Source organism: Callorhinus ursinus, unplaced genomic scaffold (genome assembly GCF_003265705.2).
Source record: "Callorhinus ursinus isolate GAN/ISIS: 27379988/994484 unplaced genomic scaffold, GSC_fseal_2.0 scaffold23, whole genome shotgun sequence".
Lineage (NCBI taxonomy): Eukaryota > Metazoa > Chordata > Mammalia > Carnivora > Otariidae > Callorhinus > Callorhinus ursinus.
Genome location: NW_027397085.1, coordinates 6,670,219 through 6,692,612, shown reverse-complemented (window position 1 = coordinate 6,692,612; position 22,394 = coordinate 6,670,219). Strand labels below are relative to the sequence as shown.

At 37.7% G+C, this 22,394-nt stretch overlaps 1 protein-coding gene across 4 annotated transcripts in view; it reads left to right on the top strand.

The window, feature by feature from the left end:
• The window catches only part of TNPO1 (transportin 1), an 86,832-nt gene that overhangs the window by 14,235 nt on the left and 50,203 nt on the right, over positions 1–22,394 (top strand). For 3 of the 4 annotated variants that reach the window (XR_012382043.1, XM_025892507.2, XM_025892508.2), the window contains exon 2: positions 19,947–20,060. Coding sequence is in view for 3 of the 4 variants with exons in the window: in XM_025892507.2 (XP_025748292.1) it covers positions 19,947–20,060 (114 nt within the window). In the remaining variant the exon portion in view is untranslated. Of the gene's footprint in view, positions 1–19,671; positions 19,814–19,946; positions 20,061–22,394 lie in introns of those variants that run through there. The other variant, XM_025892639.2, reaches the window with a different exon arrangement.

Here is a 22,394-nt window from a genome sequence, read left to right as displayed (position 1 = left end):
GTTTGGCTGTTGTGGACATTGCTGCTATAAACATCTGGGTGCACGCACCCTTTCAGATCACTACATTTGTATCTTTGGGGTAAATACCCAGTAGTGCAATTGCTGGGTCGTAGGGTAGCTCTATTTTCAACTTTTTGAGGAACCTCCATACTGTTTTCCAGAGTGGCTGCACCAGCTTGCATTCCCACCAACCATGTAGGAGGGTTCCCCTTTCTCCACATCCCTGCCAACGTCTTTTGTTTCCTGACTTGTTAATTTTAGCCATTCTGACTGGTGTGAGGTGGTTTCTCATTGAGGTTTTGATTTGGATTTCCCTGATGCTGAGCGATGTTGAGCACTTTTTCATGTGTCTGTTGGCCATTTGGATGTCTTTGGAAAAATGTCTGTTCATGTCTTCTGCCGACTCTTGATTGGATCATTTGTTCTTTGGGTGTTGAGTTTGAGAAGTTCTTTATAGATTTTGGATACTAGCCCTTTATCTGATACGTCATTTGCAAATATTTTCTCCCATTCTGTCTGTTGTCTTTCGGTTTTGTTGACTGTTTCTTTTGCTATGCAAAAGCTTTTTATCTTGATGAAGTCCCAATAGTTTATTTTTGCCCTTGCTTCCCTTGCCTTTGGCGATGTTTCTAGGAAGAAGTTGCTGCCTGTGTTCTCCTTTAGGATTTTGTTGGACTGTCTCACATTGAGGTCTTTCAACCATATTGAGTCTATTTTTGTGTGTGGTGTAAGGAAAACGGACCAATTTCATTCTTCTGCATATGGCTGTCCAATTTTCCCAACACCATTTGTTGAAGAGACTGTCTTTTTTCCATTGGACATTCTTTCCTGCTTTGTCGAAGATTAGTCGACCATAGAGTTGAGGGTCCATTTCTGGGCTCTCTATTCTGTTCCATTGATCTATGTGTCTGTTTTTGTGCCAGTACCATACTGTCTTGATGATGACAGCTTTGTAATAGAGCTTGAAGTCCAGAATTGTGATGCCACCAGCTTTGCTTTTCTTTTTCAACATTCCTTTGGCTATTTGGGGTCTTTTCTGGTTTCATACAAATTTTAGGATTCTTTGTTCCATTTCTTTGAAAAAAGTGGATGGTATTTTGATAGGGATTGCATTAAATATGTAGATTGCTCTAGGTAGCATTGACATCTTCACAATACTTGTTCTTCCAATGCATGAGCATGGAACATTTTTCCATTTCTTTGTGTCTTCCTCAACTTCTTTCATGAGTATTTTATAGTTTTCTGAGTACAGATTCTTTGCCTCTTTGGTTAAATTTATTCCTAGGTATTTTATGGTTTTGGGTGCAATTGTAAATGCGATCGACTCCTTAATTTCTCTTTCTTCTGTCTTGTTGGTGTATAGGAATGCCACTGATTTCTGTGCATTGATTTGATATCCTGCCACTTTACTGAATTCCTGTATGAGTTCTAGCAGGTTTGGGGTGGAGTCTTTTGGGTTTTCCACATAAAGTATCATATCATCTGCAAAGAGTGAGAGTTTGAATTCTTCTTTGCCGATTCATATGTCTTTGATTTCTTTTTGTTGTCTGATTGCTGTGTGTAGGACTTCTAATACTATATAGAATAGCGGACATCCCTGCCGTGTTCCTGACCTTAGGGGGAAAGCTCTCAGTTTTTCCCCATTGAGAATGATATTTGCTGTAGGTTTTTCATAGATGGCTTTTATGATATTGAGGTATGTACCCTCTATCCCTATACTCTGAAGAGTTTTGATCAAGAAAGGATGTTGTACTTTGTCAGATGCTTTTTCTGCATCTATTGAGAGGATCATATGGTTCTTGTTCTTTCTTTTATTAATGTATTGTATCACATTGATTGCTTTGCAGATGTTGAACCAACCTTGCAGCCCAGTCTTAATGATAATTTTAGTGGGAGGTGAAGTGCAAAGGGAATGAATATTAAGTACCTACCATTGCAGCATTTTGCATTCTCATTTAATCTTCTCTTCATCCCATTTCACAAAAAACTAAACTGTGCCTTAGAAAGTTAAGCTAGTTTTCTCAAAAAGACAGTTGGGAGGACTGAGGTTTGAACCCTTATATGTAGGACTCTGGAACCCATGCTTCCTTTATCTTCCAGCTTACCAACAATAAATAGTGTAGAACAATATTCAGCTTAGGAACTAAAATTGTAAAAATTGATTTCCTTTCATAAATTGTTTCTCCTGTCTCTGCTTTCTACAGTTGAAATCTGAATGATATGTGCCTCTGTTAAGTGTGAGAAAGATTTCAGTGAACAGAGGAAAGATTAGGTAAAAGCTAATGGTGATCAGCCTACTAACCACTTACCATTTCTGTTTTTAACCATTTAACCACTACCTTTCTGTTTTATTGGCTAAGGTACTCCAGCCCCTTTTCCAATTCAGCCTTTGCCAATAGGTATAGTGCTATATCCCTTTTTCTGTTTACACTTGAAAATGTGAACTAGTGAATCAACTCATTACACCATAACAATCAAGGGTATAGACATGAATGAGAAATTCTTAGGGCTCTGTCACTTCAGTACTTTAGGAGCAATCTAACCACAATGACACAGTATACTTGTAGTTAACAAAATGATGTGTAATGGTTTTCCTAATGTGCTAATTTTTCTAAAAATTATCAACTTAGATTTCTATCAACTGTATAGTGTCTCACTTTATAAACACATAGATTCTAAAATATTGGCTCATACCTTGTATTGACTTACTTTATAATTTCAGATGTGTTACACAGAAAAATGTTAGACTATTTGCATCATAGCCCTTTTTTACCAACTCCTTAAATATAGTAAGTGTAGCTATATAATCAGTAACTTGCCTGGTACTGATATATTTTAAATCATTCAATACCAGGATTTTACCAAGAGCTATCAATATATATGTTCACACATAAATAGTGTAGAGCAATGTTATTTTAAAACAAACTACTAATTATGCTTAAATATTTTATGAGCCGTGAATTAAAGGAACAGTTTGGAGTAGAAGAAACATTGGAATAAGAATAGGAAGGCCTCCATTCCAAACCCAAGTCTTTTTTGGTGGGGGGAAAGGGGGGAGAAATAATAGTAAAACACTTATTTATTTTAAGAAAAATGTTTTAGTTTTATTGAGATACAGTTGATATATGACATTGTGAAAGTTTAAGATGTACAGCATAATGATTTGATATATGTATATATATAAAATGATTACCACAGTAAGCTTAGTTAACATCCATTATCTCACATAGTTGTAGTTTTTTAAATTATTACTGTTTTTTTGGTAAGAACTTCTAAGATTTACTCTCTTAGCAACTTTCAACTTAGTTAACTGTAGTCACCATGCTATACATTACATCCCAGAACTTAATCAGCTTATAACTGGAGGTTTGTATCCTTTGACTGTCTTTACTCATTTCCCCTCCCTGCTTTTACCCTGGCAAGCACCAGTCTGCTCTCTGTTTCTAAGATTGGTGTTCTTTTTATTTCTCAAATAGGTAAAATACAGTTTTTGTCTTTCTCTATCTGACTTATTTCACTTAGCATAATGCCCTAAAGTTTTATCCAAATTGTCACATATGGCAGGATTTCCTTCCCTTTTTTATGGTAAATAATATTCCATTTTATACACACATACACACACACACACACACACACACACACACAGTTGACCTTTGAGTAACATGGAGGTTAGTGGTGCTGAGCACTGTGCAGTCGCAAATCCATGTATAATTTTGACTCCCCCCAAACTTAATTACCGATTGCCTACTCTTGACCAGAAGCCTTACCAATAACATAAAAAGTTGATTAATTATGTTGTATGTATTATATACTTTATTCTTAAAGTAAGCTAGAGAAAAGAAAGTGTTAAGAAAATACATTTATAGTATTTGTATCAAAAAAAATTTGCATCTAAGTGAACCCATACAGTTCATACCCAATGTGTTGTTCAAGGGTCAACTGTTACATTTTCTTTATCCATATATCTGTTGATGGACACAAATTTATTTCCATGTCTTGGCTATTATAAATAATGCTTCAGTGAACATGAGGGCTCAGTTATCTTTTCAACATAGTGATTTTATTTCCTTCTGATAAATACACAGAAGTGGAATTGCTGGATCATATGGTAGTTCTATTTTTAAATTTTTGAGGAACCTCCATAGTGACTGCACCAATTTACGTTCCCATCAATATGAGTTCCCTTTTCTCATCACCTTGCCAGCACTTGTTATCTCTGTTCTTTTTGATAATAGCCATTCTAACAGGTTTGAGGTGTTATGCTATTTTGGTTTTGGTTTTTATTAGTGGTGTTGGGCATCTTTTCATGTACCTGTTGGCCATTTGAATATCTTTGGAAAAATGTATATTCAGGTCTTTGTCCAATTTTTTATCAAATCACTTGGATTTTTTGCTATTAAGATGTATGAATTTCTTATATATTTTGGATATTAACTCCTTAGCAGATAATGGTTTGCAAAACTTTCTCCCATCCTGCCTTAGCAGATAATGGTTTGCAAAACTTTCTCCCATTCTGAAGGGTGCCTTTTCATTTTGATGATGGTCTCCTTTGCTATGCAAAGGTAAAAGGTAAAATGGTTTTATTGCCTGATTGCTTTGGCTAGAACTTCCAGTACTATGTTGAATAGGAGTGGTAAGAATGGGCATCCTTATTTTGTTCCTGATTTTAGAGGAAAGGCTTTCAACCATTCACCATTGAGTGTGATGTTGTTACATGTGGGTTTGTCATAGATGGTCTTTATTATGTTGAGATATGTTCCTTCTACACCAAATTTGTTGAGATTTACCATGAATGGAAATTGAATTTTGTCAAACGCTTTTTCTTGTGATCATACGATTTCTTTCATTCTATTAATGTGATATATCACATTGATTGATTTGTGTATGTTGAATTGTCCTTGCGTCACAGGGATTAATCCCACTTGATCATGGTGTACGATTTTTTCAATATGCTGTTGAATTCATTGTGTTAGTAATTGTTGAGAATGTTTACATCTATATTCATCAGAGTTAATGGCCTATAGTTTTCTTCTAGTGTCCTTAATGTGACTTCACTATCAGAGAATTGCTGGCCTTGTAAAACGAGTTTGGAAGTTTTCCCTGCTCTTCAATTTTTTGTAAGAGTTTGAGAAGAATTCATGTTAATTTTTCTTTAAATGTTTGGTAGAATTCACTAGTGAAACCATCTGGTCCTAAGCTTTTCTTTATTAGGATTTAACTTGATGCAGTCTCCTTACTTATTATAAGTCTCTTCAGATTTAGTTTTGGTAGGTTATATGTTTCTAGGAATTTATCCATTTCTTCTAGCTTGTCCAATTTGTTGGTATATAATTGTTCATAGTAGCCTTTTATGATCCTTTGTATTTCTGTAGTATCAGTTGAAATAGCTGCTCTTTCATTACAATTTTATTTATTTGGGTTCCTCTTTTTTTCCTTAGTCTACTTAAGGGTTTGTCAATTTTACCTTTCCAAAGAATCAACTCTTAGTTTTGTTGATCTTTTCTATTGTTTTCTTAATCTGTATTCCATTTATTTCTGCTCTAATCTTTATTATTTCCTTCTTTTTTCTAACTTTGGCCTTACTTTGTTCTTTTTCTACTTCCTTGAAGTATAAAGTTATGTTGTTTGATATATTTTCTTGATATATGTCTGTGCTTATGACTATAAACTTTCCTCTTAAAACTGCTTTTGCTGGGATGCCTGGGTGGCTCAATTGGTTAAGTATCTGCCTTTGGCTCAGGTCAAGATCCCAGGGTCCTGGGGTTGAGTCCTGCATCGGGCTCCTTGCTCAGCGAGGAGCCTGCTTCTCCCTCTGCCTGCCGCTCCCCCTGCTTGTGCTCACACCCTCTCTCTCTGTCTCTCTGACAAATAAATAAATAAAATCTTTTTTCTAGGGGCGCCTGGGTGGCTCAGTTGGTTAAGCAACTGCCTTCGGCTCGGGTCATGATCCTGGAGTCCCGGGATCGAGTCCCGCATCGGGCTCCCTGCTCAGCAGGGAGTCTGCTTCTCCCTCGGACCCTCCCCCCCTCATGCTCTCTCTCTCTATTTCATTCTCTCTCTCAAATAAATAAATAAAATCTTTAAAAAAAAATCTTTTTTTAAAAAAACTGCTTTTGCTGCATTCTATAACTTTTGAGATGTTGGATTTCCCTTTTCATTTGTATTAAGGTATTTTTTTATTTCTCTTTTGATTTACTCTTTGATCCATTGGTTGTTCAGAAGTGTGTTGTTTAATTTTCATGTACTTGTGAATTTTCCATCTTTCTATTACTGATTTCTAGTTTCACCATTGTGATGAGAAAAGATACTTGATATAATCGCTATCTTGAATTTGTTGAGATGTATTTCATTTCATTGTCTAACATATGATCTGTCATAGAAAGTTTTCTGTGGGGATGCCTGGGTGGCTCAGTTGGTTAAGCGTCTGCCTTTGGCTCGGGTCATGATCCCAGGGTCCTGGGATCAAGTCCCACATCGGGCTCCTTGTTCAGCAAGGAACCTGCTTCTCCCTCTGCTTGCCACTCCCACTGCTTGTGCTTTCTCTCTCTCTCTCTCTCTCTCTCTAAAAAATAAATAAAATCTTTAAAAAAAAAGTTTTCTGTGTGAGCTTGAGAAGAATATGTGTTCTGCCTCTGTTGGATGGAATGTTTGTTAGGTCCATTTGCTTTATAGTGTTGTTCAAGTCTACTGCTTCCTTATTGATTTTCTGTCTGGATGATCTACCCATTGTTGAAAGTGGGATGTTACAGTCCCCAACTATTGTATTGCTTTTTATTTCTCCTTTTAGTTCTGTTTGTATTTACATTATATATTTAAGTGCTTGGATGTTGGATGCATCAATATTTACAGTAATTATATAACTTCTTATTGGATTGACCTATTTATATTAATGTAATGAACTTCTTTGTCTGTTTAGACCATTTTTAGTTTAAAGTCTATTTTGTCCAATGTAAGTATTGCTACCCTGCTCTGTTTTGGTTACCATTTACTTGAAATATCTTTTGCCGTCTCTTCAACCTCAGCCTGTGCATGTCCTTAAAGCTAAAGTAAATCTCTCATGGGCAACATATTGTTGATCTTGTTTTTTTTTTTTAATCTATTCTCCATTGTCTTTTGATTAGAGAATGTAATCCACTTCATTTGAAGTAATTACTGATAGGTAAGGACGTATTATTGCCATTTTGATAATTGTTCTTTTGACTGATTTGTAGATTGTTTCTTTCTTCCCATCAATTGATGACTTTTTATACTGGTATGCTTTAATTCCTTTTTCATAATCTATCAGATTTGTCTTCTATGGTGACCACGAGTTTTACATACAGAATCTTATAAGATCCTGTTTTAAGCTGTTGAAAATGATGTGACTAAAAGTTAAGTGTATGGGAAGTATTACTGCTGTGAGTCTTTTTGATTAAAAATGAAAAGTTTAAGCTAGGCTCTCCTTCAGAATAGAAGTAGAGATAAAATCTTCTAGGACAAACAGAAACTAAAAGAATTTGGGATCACTAAACCAGCCCTGCAAGAAATATTAAAAGGGATTCTTTAAGTGACGAGAAAGCCCGAAAGTAACATAGACCAGAAAGGAACAGAGACAATATACAGAAACAGTGACTTTACAGGTAATACAATGGCACTAAATTCATGTCTTTCAGTAGTTACTCTGAATGTAAATGGGCTAAATGCCCCAATCAGAAGACACGGGGTATCAGATTGGATTAAAAAAAAGCAAGACCCATCCCTATACTGTCGGCAAGAGACTCATTTTAGACCCAGAGACACCTCCAGATTGTAAGTGAGGGGGTAGAAAACCATTTATCATGCTAATGGACATCAAAAGAAAGCTGGGGTGGCAATCCTTATATCAGACAAATTAGATTTTAAACCAAAGACTGTAATAAGAGATGAGGAAGGACACTATATCATAATTAAAGGGTCTATCCAACAAGAAGATCTAACAGTTGTAAATATTTTTGCCTCTAATACAGGAGCAGCCAATTATATAAGCCAATTAATATAACAAAATTAAACACAATGATAATAATACAGTAATAGTAGGGGACTTTAACTCCCCCCCTCACTGCAATGGACAGATCATCTAGGCAGAATATCAACAAGGAAATAAGGGCTTTGAATGACACACTGGACCAGATGGACTTTATAGATATATTCAGAACATTCCATCCTAAAGCAACAGAATACACATTCTTCTCAAGTGCACATGGAACATTCTCTAGAATAGATCACATCCTGGGTCACAAATCAGGTCTCAACCAGTACCAAAAGATTACGATCATTCCCTGCATATTTTTGGACCACAATGCTTTGAAACTGGAACTCATACACAAGAGGAAATTAGGAAAGAACTCAAATACATGGAGGCTACAGAGCTCCTACTAAAGAATGAATGGGTTAACCAGGAAATTAAAGAAGAATTTTAAAAAATCCATGGAAACAAATGAGAATGAAAACACAACTGTTCAAAATCTTTGGGATGCAGCAAGGGTGGTCCTAAGAGGGAAATATATAGCAATACAAGCCTTTCTCAAGAAACGAGAAAGGTCTCAAATACACAACCTAACATTACACCTAAAGGAGCTGGAGAAAACAGCAAAGAAAGCCTAAACCCAGCAGGAGAAAAGAAGTAATAAAGATTAGAGCAGAAATCAATGAAATAGAAACCCAAAGAACAGAACAGATCAACAAAACTAAGAGCTGGTTCTTTTGAAAGAATTAATAAGATTGATAAGCCCCTAGCCAGATTTACCAAAAAGAAAATGACCCAAATAAATAAAATCATGAATGAAAGAGGAGAGATCACAACCAGCACCAAAGAAATACAAACAATTGTAAGAACATATTATGAGCAACTCTATGCCAGCAAATTAGACAATCTGGAAGAAATGGATGCATTGCTAGAGACATATGAACTACCAAAACTGAACCAGGAAGAAATGGAAAACCTGAACAGACCCATAACCAGCAAGGAAATTGAAGCAGTAATCAAAAATCTCCCAACTAACAAGAGCCCAGGGCTTCCCAGGGGAATTCTACCAAACATTTAGAGAAGAATTAATACCTATTCTTCTGAAGCTGTTTCAAAAAATAGAAATGGAAAAAAAATAGAAATGGAAGGAAAACTTCCAAACTCTTTCTATGAGGCCAGCATTACCTTGATCCCAAAACCAGACAAAGACCCCAACCAAAAGAATTACAGACCAATATCCATGATGAACATGGATGCAGAAATTCTCACCAAAATACTAGCCAGTAGGATCCAACAGTGCATTATTCACCACAGCCAAGTGAGATTTATTCCTGGGCTGCAAAGGTGGTTCAACATCTGCAAATCAATCGATGTGATACAATACCTTAATAAAAGAAAGGACAAGAACCATGTGATCCTCTCGATAGATGCAGAAAAAGCATTTGACAAAGTACAGCATCCTTTCTCAATTAAAACTCTTCACAGCATAGGGATAGAGGGTATATACCTCAATAGCATAAAAGCCATCTATGAAAAACCCACAGCGAATATCATTCTCAATGGGAAAAAAACAGAGCTTTTCCCCTAAGGTCAAGAACACAGCAGGAATGTCCACTATCACCACTGCTATTCAACATAGTATTAGAAGTCCTAGCCTCAGCAATTAGACAACAAAAATAAAAGGCATCTGAATTGGCAAAGAAGTCAAACTCTCACTCTTTGCAGATGACATGATGCTCTATGTGGAAAACCCAAAAAACTCCACCGCAAAATTGCTAGAACTCATACAGGAATTCAGCAAAGTGGCAGGAATATAAAATCAATGCGCAGAAATCAATTGCATTTCTATCCACTAACAGTGAGACAGAAGAAAGAGAAATTAAGGAGTCAACACCATTTACAAATGCACCCAAAACCATAAGATACCTAGGAATAAACCTAACCAAAGAGGCAAAGAATCTGTACTCAGAAAACTATAGAACACTCATGAAAGAAATTGAGGAAGACACAAAGAAATGGAAAAACGTTCCATGCTCATGGATTGGAAGAACAAATGTTGTTAAAATGTTTATGCTACGTAGAGCAATCTGTATATTCAATGCAATACCTATCAAAATACCATCAACTTTTTTCACAGAGCTAGAACAAATAATCCTAAAATTTGTATGGAACCAGAAAAAAACCCAAATAGCCAAAGGAATGTTGAAAAAGAAAAGCAATGCTGGTGGCATCACAATTCCGGACTTCAAGCTGTATTACAAACCTGTCATCATCAAGACAGTATGATACTGGCACAAAAACAGACACAGATCAATGGAACAGAATAGAGAGCCCAGAAATGGACCCTCAACTCTGTGGTCAGCTAATCTTCAACAAAGCAGGAAACAATGTCCAATAGAAAAAAGACAGTCTCTTCAACAAATGGTGTTGGGAAAATTGGACAGCCACATGCAGAAGAATAAAACTGGTCCATTTTCTTACACCATACACAAAAATAGACTCAAAATGGATGAAAGACCAAAATGTGAGACAGAATCCATTAATATCCTAGAAGAGAACACAGGCAGCAACCTCTTTGACCTCAACCGCAGCAACTTCTTGATAGACACGTCTCCAAAGGCAAGCGAAACAAAGGCAAAAATGAACTATTGGAACTTTATCAAGATAAAAAGCTTTTTCACAGCAAAGGAAACAGTCAACAAAACTGAAAGGCAAATGAAAGAAGGGGAGAAGATAGTTGGAAATGTATTATCAGATAAAGGGCTAGTATCCAAAATCTATAAAGAACTTATCAAACTCAACACCCAAATAACAACTAATCCAATCAAGAAATGAGCAGAAGACATGAACAGACATTTTTCCAAAGAAGACCTGCAAATGGCCAACAGACACATGAAAAAATGCTCAACATCACTTGGCATCAGGGAAATAAAATCAAAACCACAATGAGATACCACCTCACACCAGTCAGAATGGCTAAAATTAACAAGTTAGGAAAGAACAGATGTTGGCGAGGGTGCAGAGAAAGGAGAACTCTCTTACACTGTTGGTAGGAATGCAAGCTGGTGCAGCCACTCTGGAAAACAGTATGGAGGTTCCTCAGAGGGTTGAAAATAGAGCTACCCTACAACCCAGCAATTGCACTACTGGGTATTTACCCCAAAGATACAAATGTAGTGATCTGAAGGGGCATTGTTTATAGCAGCAATGATCACAGTAGCCAAACTATAGGAGCCCAGATGTCCATTGACAGATGAATGGATAAAAAAGATATGAGATAGACGTATACACACACACACACACACACACACACCACACACACCCTGGAATACTACTCAGCCATCAAAAAAAAAAGAAATCTTGCCATTTGCAATGACATGGATGGAACTAGAGGGTATTATACTAAGCAAAATAAGTCAATCAGAGAAAGACAATTACATGAACTCATTCATATGTGGAATTTAAGAAACAAAACCGAGGATCATAGGGGAAGAAAGGAAAAAATAAGACGAAATCAGAGAGGGAGACAAACCATAAGAGACTCTTTTTTTTTTTTTTAAAGATTTTTTTTTAATTTATTTATTGAGAGAGAGAGAGAATGATAGAGAGCATGAGAGGGTGGAGGGTCAGAGGGAGAAGCAGACTCCCTGCTGAGCGGGGAGCCCGATGCGGGACTCGATCCCGGGACTCCAGGATCATGACCTGAGCCGAAGGCAGTTGCTTAACCAACTGAGCCACCCAGGCGCCCCCATAAGAGACTCTTAATCTAGGAAACAAACTGAAGGTTGCTGGAGGGAAGGGGGGTGAGGGGATGTGGTAACTGGGTGATGGGCATTAAGGAGGGCGTGTGATGTAAGGAGCACCAGGTATTATATAAGATTGATGAATCACTGACCTCCACCTCTGAAACTAATAATAAAAATAGTTTACCATTTTGAAAGAAGATAAAAAAGCTTCACAAAGACATCAGACCAAAATATGCAAATTAACTGTATAGTTCTTTAAGGTCAATGTTAATAAGCAACCCCCCACAGGCATATTTTGCATTATCTTACTATTCCAATTAATTGCCAACTATTTTCAACCAGATAGTTAACTCAAATTTGATGTATAGAGATGACTTAGTATGGAGAACCATAGTTTCCTGATCTGTATAGACATAAAATTTAAGAAAACCTTTGTGTGTAATGAACACATTTCGCTAACGTGATTTTAAAACCAGTGTGAATTTTTGTGCTTGGGCTGTGAAGTAAAGATAGTAGGTATGTATTAAAGGTATTTAGATATAGTGCCTTTATAATAAACTAGTCCATAAATTTAAAAAATAAATAAAAATAAAAATGAGTAGTTTAAACTCTGTAGCGCCTGACTGGCTCATTTCGAAGCGTGTGTAACCCGATCTCACAGTTATGAGTTCGAGCCCCATATTGGGTGTAGAGACAACTTAAATAAATAAAACTTAAGAAAAAGAAAAGTTTAAACTCTGGAAAGAGGAGTTAAAACTCTGAAAAGCAAGGTGCAGTTAGCCACACCTGAACTGAAGAAGGTAGACACTAATCAATAGAGTTACTGAATTTTTGGTTATGCATGGAAAAGAGAAGTCTACTCAAGAAGTCTAGCCAAGAGTTCTGTTAATGGTTAGTCACATGTCCATGAAAGTGGCAGAATGAGAATAATACAACAGCATGCTTCAGTGGACAGGTTCTGGAGTCAGGTACATCTGGGCTTAGGACTTGCCTTTGTTCATTACGACCTCTGTGACCTTGGATATACTTAACTTGACTTAAGCCTGTTCCTTTTCTGTAAAATGGAAATGATAATAGTCCCTACTCGTGGAATTCAATGAGATGATACATTTAAAGCACTTAGTGTAATAACTGGCACATAGAAGTGCTCCGTAAATGATAACAGGGTTGCTGTTATTACTAGGCACAGTTGAGACTTTGAAATCACACAGATTTGGTTTTGAATGCCCAATCTGCCACACACTGGCCAGGCAAGTACTTAACCTCCCTCAACCTCAGTTAATACAAAATGGAGTTAATATCTACCTCATACTGCTGTTGTGAATATTAAATGAGCTGAAGTATATGGGAAGTACCTGGTTGTAGATTGGATTGGGTTTTGAGATCGGGTTTTCCTTCTTATCATCTGTTCACTCTGATACTAGACTCCTTTTTTTTAATTTATTTTTTAATGTTTGTAAAGTATTTGAGTCACATGTCTAGTCATCTTTAAAGGTCTTCCTGAAAGGGCACTCTAAGAATATATTTATTTAAATTTCCCTTAGTACCTGTTTTCCCTTTTCTTTTTTGTTGTTAATCTTTTTTGCTTTTAGATGACAATAAATTGTAATGCCTGAGGATTATAATTTTAACCTCTTAGCATAATTCTTAGAAGTGAACTAGATCATTCAATCAATCAGGGATGATTTAAAACCTGTTATGTGCCTCACACCTTGTAACATCGGAGGAGCCATATGCTGTGGTCCCTTCTCTTTAATCTGAGCGCCTTTCAAATAGCTTGGGCTGCACAGTTGGGTTTTGCTTTTTCTGTTTTTCGTTCCTGAGCCTTGATCTCTGATTACTTTATAGAATCTCTTAAAGGACTTTGTAGATTCACTGATAGCTATAATTTAACAAGCCTGTTGACATTTTGATTCTTTGACATTAAAACACCTCATTTTTTAAGTTATTAATAATGTGCTACCTTTAGATTTTGCCTTTTTTTCTCTCATACCTGAACTTTGATTTGATTTCTCATAAAAATTTTATTAAGTATCTTTTTAAAAAAAAATAGGAGTCTCTTCTTAGCCCTTTGGATATCTCTAATTTTTTTTTCTTCCTTGTTCATCATAGCAGCTTTTTGTAAAAAGCCAGTATAAGAGACATTGACTTTGGAAGTCTACAAATCTGATTCACATTCAGCAAATTACTTAAGTTGTATTTTGTTTTATCTGTTTGTCAAATGAAGATAATACTTACCACCTAGTTACAACAAAGCATTGTTATAAAGATTAGATTTAGAATATCTTGAACTTGTGTACTCAGCACTATCGAAATATCTCATTTTTATTATATGTTCCCAATATACATACTGCTCTGTTTATTGCTTTTATTTATTTATTTTATAATAGTGAAATATGATTTTTACTTTTCTCTTTTACCTCATGGGAAAGTTATCAAATATATGTTATTCCTTTAGAATACAAATGGTTTTATTTACAGTTAGTTTCCCAGTTTACAGAAATTGATATTTCTGTTAGGCAGTATGTCAGAGGCTTAGAGACGGGACTCTGGAGCCAGATTAGTTGGGTTTGAATCAGGGCTTCGTTTATTATGTAAGTAACCTTGGGCAAGTTTAAATTTAACTTCTTGGTGCCTCAATTTACTTATCTGCAAAATATAGGTAATTTTAATACATTATAGAGTTCATTTTTTGGTAATTCCTGTTTGATTCTCAGGTAAAAAGTCACTTCTTCAGGGAGGTTCTTTCCTGACCTCCTAAAGGGGTAAGTTTAATGTCCCCCCAGCCCTTGTACTTGTTCTACCATAGTCGTTCTCCTACCATAGTGCTGCTGTCTGGGGTGAGTGTGGGGGTCCTAGAATTGGTGAAGTGCTATTGGTATTTAGTCGGTGGGGCTGAGGGATTCTAGATGTTTACCATTAAGAATTATCTTAAGCCCTGAATGACTTTTGACTCTCCCACTTAGATGGTCACATAGGTGAAAAAATGTTAGCCTAAAGCCTAACATGATTTTACATATACACATGGAATTTTTTGCAGGATTTTAATTAAATGTTGGGTTTTCCAGGAATAAAACTACTGTACTATTGAAGGAAGAGTATGCCTTGTGTTCTTGGGAGTTGTTCACCGTTTTGGGAAATTATGTCAATGATAGCAACAGTTATCACATTCTTGTAATTCACCATAGAGGTGGAAACATCTGACTCCTCAGTAAATATTTTTTTGAATGTAATTGAAATTAGAAGGGAAAAAAAGCTCTGAACCAAAGGTGGGGGGGTAAAGCGTGTTTCTCTTTCCTGGCAGAATATATTTATGTTCCTCTCTCTCCGTGTTGCACCTTATTCATATTCTTCATTCATAGAGCACACATTTGTCTCTCTCATTAAATCAGAGCTTAGTTTAGTGAGGGCAAGAACAATATTTTATTCACCTTTGAATCTTTGCTGCTCATTGAGCACATGGTAGTTGCTCAGCTTAATATTCAGTTGAATTAATTGCAACAGCAATAGTATTTATTCAACAAATATTTATTGAATCAGACTCTGCTAGGCAAAGAGGGCAAAAGACACTGTCCCTCTTCTCAAGGAATACATGATCTATTTCTAAGACAGAACTGGAAATAATTATAATATAATATGATAGTTTCCTAAATGGCGATAGCTATAAACTTTAGATCTGTAATGAAAAAAACATGTAAGTCTTATGGGGAAGTCCTGGAATAATACCATGGAAGAAAAATAGTATCCATTATTAATCATAGTGCCAAGGAAGACTCTCAATAAATATTTAGAAATTGGATAGATGAGCATAGCTCTGAAGAGTGCAGAGGAGTTTGCCAAATTGTCAAATGTAAAGAGAATATTCCAGTCAGGAAATCCTATTCAGAGGCTCAGAGGTATAAGAGGCTCAGGTGGTACTGGTGGAGCATAAAGTTTGAGGTTAAGTCGTAAGAGAGAAAGCTGTTGCTAGAGGTGATGAACCAGATCATGAATGGCCTCTTCCATGAAAAAGAAGTTAGATTTTTATCTTGCAGGCAGTAGAAAACCAATGATGTGACAAGTAAAACTACTATATTTCAGGGGCACCTGGGTGGCTCAGTTAAGCATCTGCCTTTGGCTCAGGTCATGATTTTGGGCTCCCTGCTGAGCGGGAAGCCCGCTTCTCCTCCCTCTGCTCTTCCCCTTGAACATTCTGTCTCTTTCTCTTTCTCTCTCTCTCTCAAATAAAGTCTTTAAAAAAAAAAACTATATTTCAAATCATACCATATGCCAGGCAGGTACGTATAATCCTACTATAGAGTTGATACAGTCTCATTTGATAGTTGAGAAACCGAACTTCAGTGAGATTAATTAACTTGCCCAGGTTTTCACAGCTACTAAGTGGAAGAACTAGGATTTAAACTTAGGTTGGTTGAGTCCAGACCTCCCATCTGCTTTTTAAACTATATTTTACAGCCCCTCCAGCAGGGAAGAAACTAGATTTATTTTTACTTTTTTCAACCAGTGTCTTTACCTCACATGATTTTTCAACTCTGGCAAGTTCAAAATTTTTATGTACTTCTAAGTTCTTAACAGTTTGGGAGTCTTTCATTTGCTGACGGCCCCAAATGGTATCTTAGAGTAACTTAGCAGACTACTTTCCATTCTGGTGTCATCTTCTATCTAGCTAGTTCAAGTAACTGTCTTGTCTAATGAAGAGTCTGGTTGGTGGGGAGGGTGGTCACTATGGAATGCCATGGCCCAGTCAGTATGATTTGCATACTGTAAAAGAGAAAAATTTGAAGTACTACTTCCCTTTTTTGAAACATCTAGATCTTAGTCTTCAACATGAATAAAGAATAGTATAAAGAATTACTTTAAGAACAGCCAGTGTTAATCATGATATTCTATTTATTATGGATGTAGTTTACTATTTAAATAGTGAATTCTGCCTCAATTCTGGTGTCCTCGGTTAGCTTGAAGTACTTCAGATGTTATCTAGATTTGTGATCCCTCTGGCTACCCTAGCAGAGGATTCTTCCTAATTTTAATGGCTATTAAAATGTGGTAAGTTCTGGAGATAGGGGTTGTGATTGCACAACAATGAGAACGTACTTGATGCCATTAAACTGTACACTTAAAATGGTTAAAATGCTAAATTTTATGTACATTTTACCACAATAAGAAAAACGTGGTATAGAAGTTCAAAATGACCTGAGATCCCTTATCAAACAGTTTCCAAATATTTTTGAGAATCTTTTGTCCCCAATAACTTGAGTTAGAATCTTCATTCTACCTATCCCATCGTCATAGGCTGATCAAATTAAATGTTCTTAATACTAAACTGTTTGGAAAAAAAAATTATACTTGGGTGCAGGGATAAAGACAGAAGCATGATAATGATATTATGGGGCACTCATCCTCAGGATGAATGTGATAAAGATGCCTTTTGGACTGGCTGCTATTGGCCCCAACTGCACTTATTCAAAAGGGCAGCTAAGGAGTTAAGTAGGCTATCCAAACGTCACCTCCACTGGTGTGATGTGCATGGTTGCAGCTCCAACTCATAACTAAAGTTCAGATTTTTAGGTTCCCTCCTCTTAACCTCTCCCTGCCCCCCTACCCCAGTATCAGGAGCAATTAAGTTTTCACCCATTAGATTCACAAAAATTAAAAGAACGTGCTGGTGAAGATATGGGAAACATCCATATTGTTGATGAGTGTGAATTGCATAACTGTTTTTAGAAAGTAATGTAATAACTGTTAGAAATTTTTAAGTGCACATACTTTTGGTCTATTAATCCCACTGGGTTGCCACTACTGTGTAGAGACATTAGTACAAGATTATTTTTTATGTGTGTTGTTTATTGTGGTTAAAAAAGAAAAAAAAAGTAGAGGCATCCTGGAAGCCAGTCAAGAAGTGGTTGAACAAATTATGTTCTATCCATTCTAAAGACCCATATGCAGCTATTAAAAATGAGTTAAATCTATACTTTGGCCGGGAATGATGGTATATTATGTGTTTAAAAGTTGTAGGATTAATAATTTGTAGTATGATCCTAAAACAGAACAAAACCAGAACTATATGTATGTTTGAGAAAGAAAGGTGTAGCAGGATTCATACCAAACTTATAACGGATTCGGTCATGGACATAAGCTTGGAGGTAGGATTGAATTAACTTTATGTGGGGGCGCCTGGGTGGGTTAGGCGTTAAGCATCTGCCTTCGGCTCAGGTCATGGTCCCAGGGTCCTGGGATCCAGCCCCGCATCGGGCTCCCTCCTCCGCAGCAAGCCTGCTTCTCCCTCTCCCACTCCCCCTGCTGTGTTCCCTCTCTCACTGTCTCTCTCTCTGTCAAATAAATAAATAAAATCTTTAAAAAAAAAATTTATGTGTACAACCATGTTGTTTGATATGTTATAATTTTTGTAATTTTTAACAAGTTTCTGAAGTAAGAGGGAAGGAGGAGAGATCTATAATGATAGAAATTAATAATAGGGATTACTTTGGATGACTGGGAAATGGGTACAGTGGAGACCTTGGCACTGGTAATGATCTGTATTTTGATATGGGCATTGGTTACACAGGCATCTTCAGTTTGTAATAATCCATTTAGTTGTTTGCCTTTGATTTATATAGGTTGTGTATATATCAAAGTGTATTAAAATTACATCAGCAATACAAGGGAATATGATTATGTTTTTAAAAAAATACTTTCAGTAAATACTTAATGATACATGAAGGTGGGCAAAAAACAGGACAATTCCATTATAAAATATAATGTACATATAAGCACACAGAGTGAGGACTGGAATAAAAACACAGTATTAACAGATATCATGTCTAGATGATTATTGTTTTTGTTTTTGGGCTTTCACTTTGGGTAGTTTAGAAGTCTGTAGGAGGTGGTGAGCAAAGCCGCATTACAAGATATTAACCAGAAAATAAGGGTGAAGGAAAGAGGAAAGGTTTAAAAGTTAAAAAAGGAAAGAAAAAAAAAAAAAACAATGCTAACTAGAGACATGCCCTAAGGTCAGGTAATTTTAACCCCTGCTGGGAAGGGACTCCTACTAGGAAGAGACTCCTACTAGGAAGGGACTAATTTCATCTGTCAAACTCTCACGTAGTAATAAGGCCATATGCAATATTCTTTCATCATACTGTTTGGTTTTTACAATTCTTAAGTTTTGTTTTTGTTTAAGCATTAGTTTTAATGAAACTGTGTCATTGATATAATAGTTTCAACTGATTGTAGCAGATGCAACTCTTAGTAGCTTAAGAAACCTATACTCCCCCCCAGTCTTCACTAATTAACCGTGGTAATTTGCTCAGATCTTCTTGAGCCATAGTTGGCACATGGGAGCTAATAATACCTCCCCAGGTTGGCTTGAGAATGAAATGAGAAAATGTATGTGAGAACACTTTAATGGAATTAAATACGATCCACTTATAAAATTACGTTTTCTTGTTTTTCCCTCACCCCAAGTCCTTAATTGTGAAATGTGGTTATTTCAGATGGAATTTATTTCACTTGAGTTCAGAAGTTCATAAAAGAATGCAGTTTTTTCAATCACGTTCTGCACATGTAAATGCAACATTGTTTATCGAGGTGTGGGTTGTGATTACAATACAAATTTAATATTTTAGACCAAATATTAGTGCTATGTATATCAAGTTGAAATGTAAACTTTTTAATTTTTTCTAAGTATTGTTGTCAGGAATTATCAGGCTTTTTTCCCTATTCCAGTCATTCTTCATTATTCACTATGTTAACTTAAAATGACTAACCCAAAATCAGATCTCTTCAGGTGTTTCGTAGGGTTTCGATAAGAACTCGACTTCTGATGAGTCCTTTAATCAGTAATAATCTGGACAGAACTCCAGTTGGGTTGGGTTGGAGAAAACTGCGTGGCACTAGGACCCAGGGGGCTCCCGTGAGCGGATCTAGGGGCCAGATTGCAAATTCGCGGTGACTCAGTCTGGTCGGCTCCTTGCGCTCGGCGGCCGCGGCGGCAGCAGCAGCACCAGACGTTGGCGGCCGAGCTGCTAGGATCAGTTCCCCCGGGTTTCGCCGTCCGAGACTTCTTTCGGGGCACCCCAAGCAGGTCCGAGGCGTCTGGGGAGTAAAGGGGTCGTTCTGGCGGGGAAAGGGGGGTTGCTCGGCGCGGGAAGCCCTCGGGCCTGTGCACGGGGAGTAACATTTGCTCCGTCTCTTCCTGTGTCTGGCTTTATTTGCAGCAAACCAAGATGGAGTATGAGTGGAAACCTGACGAGCAAGGGCTTCAGCAAATCCTGCAGCTGCTGAAGGAGTCCCAGTCCCCAGACACCACCATCCAGAGAACCGTGCAACAAGTATCCTTTCCGAGGCCTTGCTGCCGCCCGCGCGGCTCGCCCCGCGCGGGGCCCGCTCCCGGCGGCCGGGTAGCGCCTGCCGCCCCTCCCCCTCCTCCCGCTCCCCGGATCCCTCCGCCCTCCGCCCGCCCGCCCGCCCGCGGGGAGAGGCCCGCCCGCCGCCGCAGCTCCTGCCCGGCGCCTCGCGCACGCGGCCCTCGAGCCCGGTCTGGGGTGCTGCCGCCGGCTTCCGGCCCGCGGGAGGCGGGGGCTCCCAGCCGCCGCCCGCGATCGCGACATGTGCTCCAGCCGGGCCGCCACGTCCCCGCCCGCCCACCCACCGCTAACCTGCCCTTGGGGTGGAGAGCTGCGCGGGCGGGCGCGGCCCGGGGGCGGCGCGGACCCCGGCCCCAGACAATGCGCCCCGCGCCGAGGGGGCGGCGGGCCGAGCGGGCGGCGGGCCGAGCGAGAGTCCGGGTGGAGGGCCGAGCGTCGCCAGAAATGGGGTGGAGCTGGCGCGGGGTTTAAACTGCCGCCGCGTTGGGCCTGGGGTTTTTTCGAGGCCCCTGCCTTAAAAGTGCTGGAAACCTGCAAGTGGGGGGGCGGGGGGTCCTCAGGTCTCACCCCGGAGCTGCTCTTGCTCACACCTGTTGCAAGCTTTCTGGCTCCCTAGTGAAATAGTCCTTTTGGCTCAAAGGCTGACTGCTCAGTTACTCCGTGTTTACCGAGTTTCCTGGGGTAGCGGTCATATTGCTACGGTTTTAGAGACCGAAAAGGTTAAAAGCAGCAGCAAAATCTCTGCCTTGTGTGCTGTCTATGGTGCCCTGAACGGTGGACAAATGAAAGAGCTCTTACTGGATAGGATAAAGGAGATGGATTCACCCAGTCATAAATAAGCTTTTTCATTAGCTTATTTAGTCTGTTCCTTTGAGGCTAAAGGATTCTTTAAAAAAAAAACTTAAAAGCTGCTGTTTTTGCAGAAACAATTTGATTTCTATTGTTAGTGAACAGCAAAACTATAGAATTTGGTAAGTAAGCTCTTTAGTGTAGTTTAGGCTTATTTGAATATAATACACCGTAAAGGTGAAATTATATACAATTCCGTGAGAAACTCTGGTAGATAAGTTTTGAAGTCGAAGAAGTACTGCATTGCTGTAAGTTAAAACTTTAAATAGGTGAGGAAGTACCTAGCTTCTTAGTTAATATACTAATTTAAAACCGGAGGGTATAATGCTGCTAATACTGAGGTAAGAATGGTAGCTTTGGGGTGTGTTGGACCTTGTATCTGAAGCCTTGCTGTAGCCCAGTCTTAATTTGTGTTGTCATGGCTGTAGGAATGATAGAAGTTGACATTTAATGAATTACAGGTAATTGTACAACAGTTATTTCTTAAGTTAGCCAAGCCCATAACCATCTTGTAATTTCTTCTATAGTACTATATATCATTATTTCCTGTTTTGGTATGTATTTATTAAATACCTTTTATATGTCCGGTACTGTGCTTGGGCTGACAATTTTAGTTTATTCTGTGGGCCTGGAGCATAGTATGCCTTCTGCATAAGGAACAAATTAAATTTCAGTAGACAAATAAAAATACACGTTGCTTTATATTTTCAAAGTGCCTAATGATGGATGACTTTGTTCTTTTGTGTGTCCTTAGGAAGCATTTATTTTATTGTTGTTTTTGTATAGGCGTGAGCACCTTTTGCAAGACTATTAGTAATATGGGTAGATTGCCCAAGTTCTAAGAAAGTAAATCTTACAAGGAAGTTTTTATGAAAAATTAGCACATCATCTTGTTAATATTGGCTATTTACTAAAGAAAGAAACCAGTGGTTTTTTTCTTGGTCAAAGAAAGTAGACTTGGGAAATTTTCTAGAGAATGTCTTTTGCTAGTTTATTTAACGTCTGATCACTAACTATTGAGGGTATTCTAGTATGAAATAAATAGCTAATACAATGTACCTAGAGCTTGTACCATGGGTTTAAATAAAAAAAATTTTAGATCTCAGTAAAAACATTTGAATATTTCTGTCTAATAAAACACAATTAGGAGTATTATTAAGAAGAATATTAGATGTTAAGAGGGCGTGAAGAAAGATACAATAGAACATTATGTTACTGTTGACAGCCAACAGAATGAAATACCTGCAAATTTAAGTCACTAGAAATGTTAGATTTTGGGGAGGTGTGGACAATTGTAGAACTATTGCAATTCAGTAATTTCATACTGACCTTATGTAATAATATTAGACTTGATACATAGATTTGTGTATAAGTGGCATTTTTATAAAGTTAATTTCTCTAAATGATCTTTAAAGACCTGTTTTCTTTGGAATGCTTTTCATTTTTGTT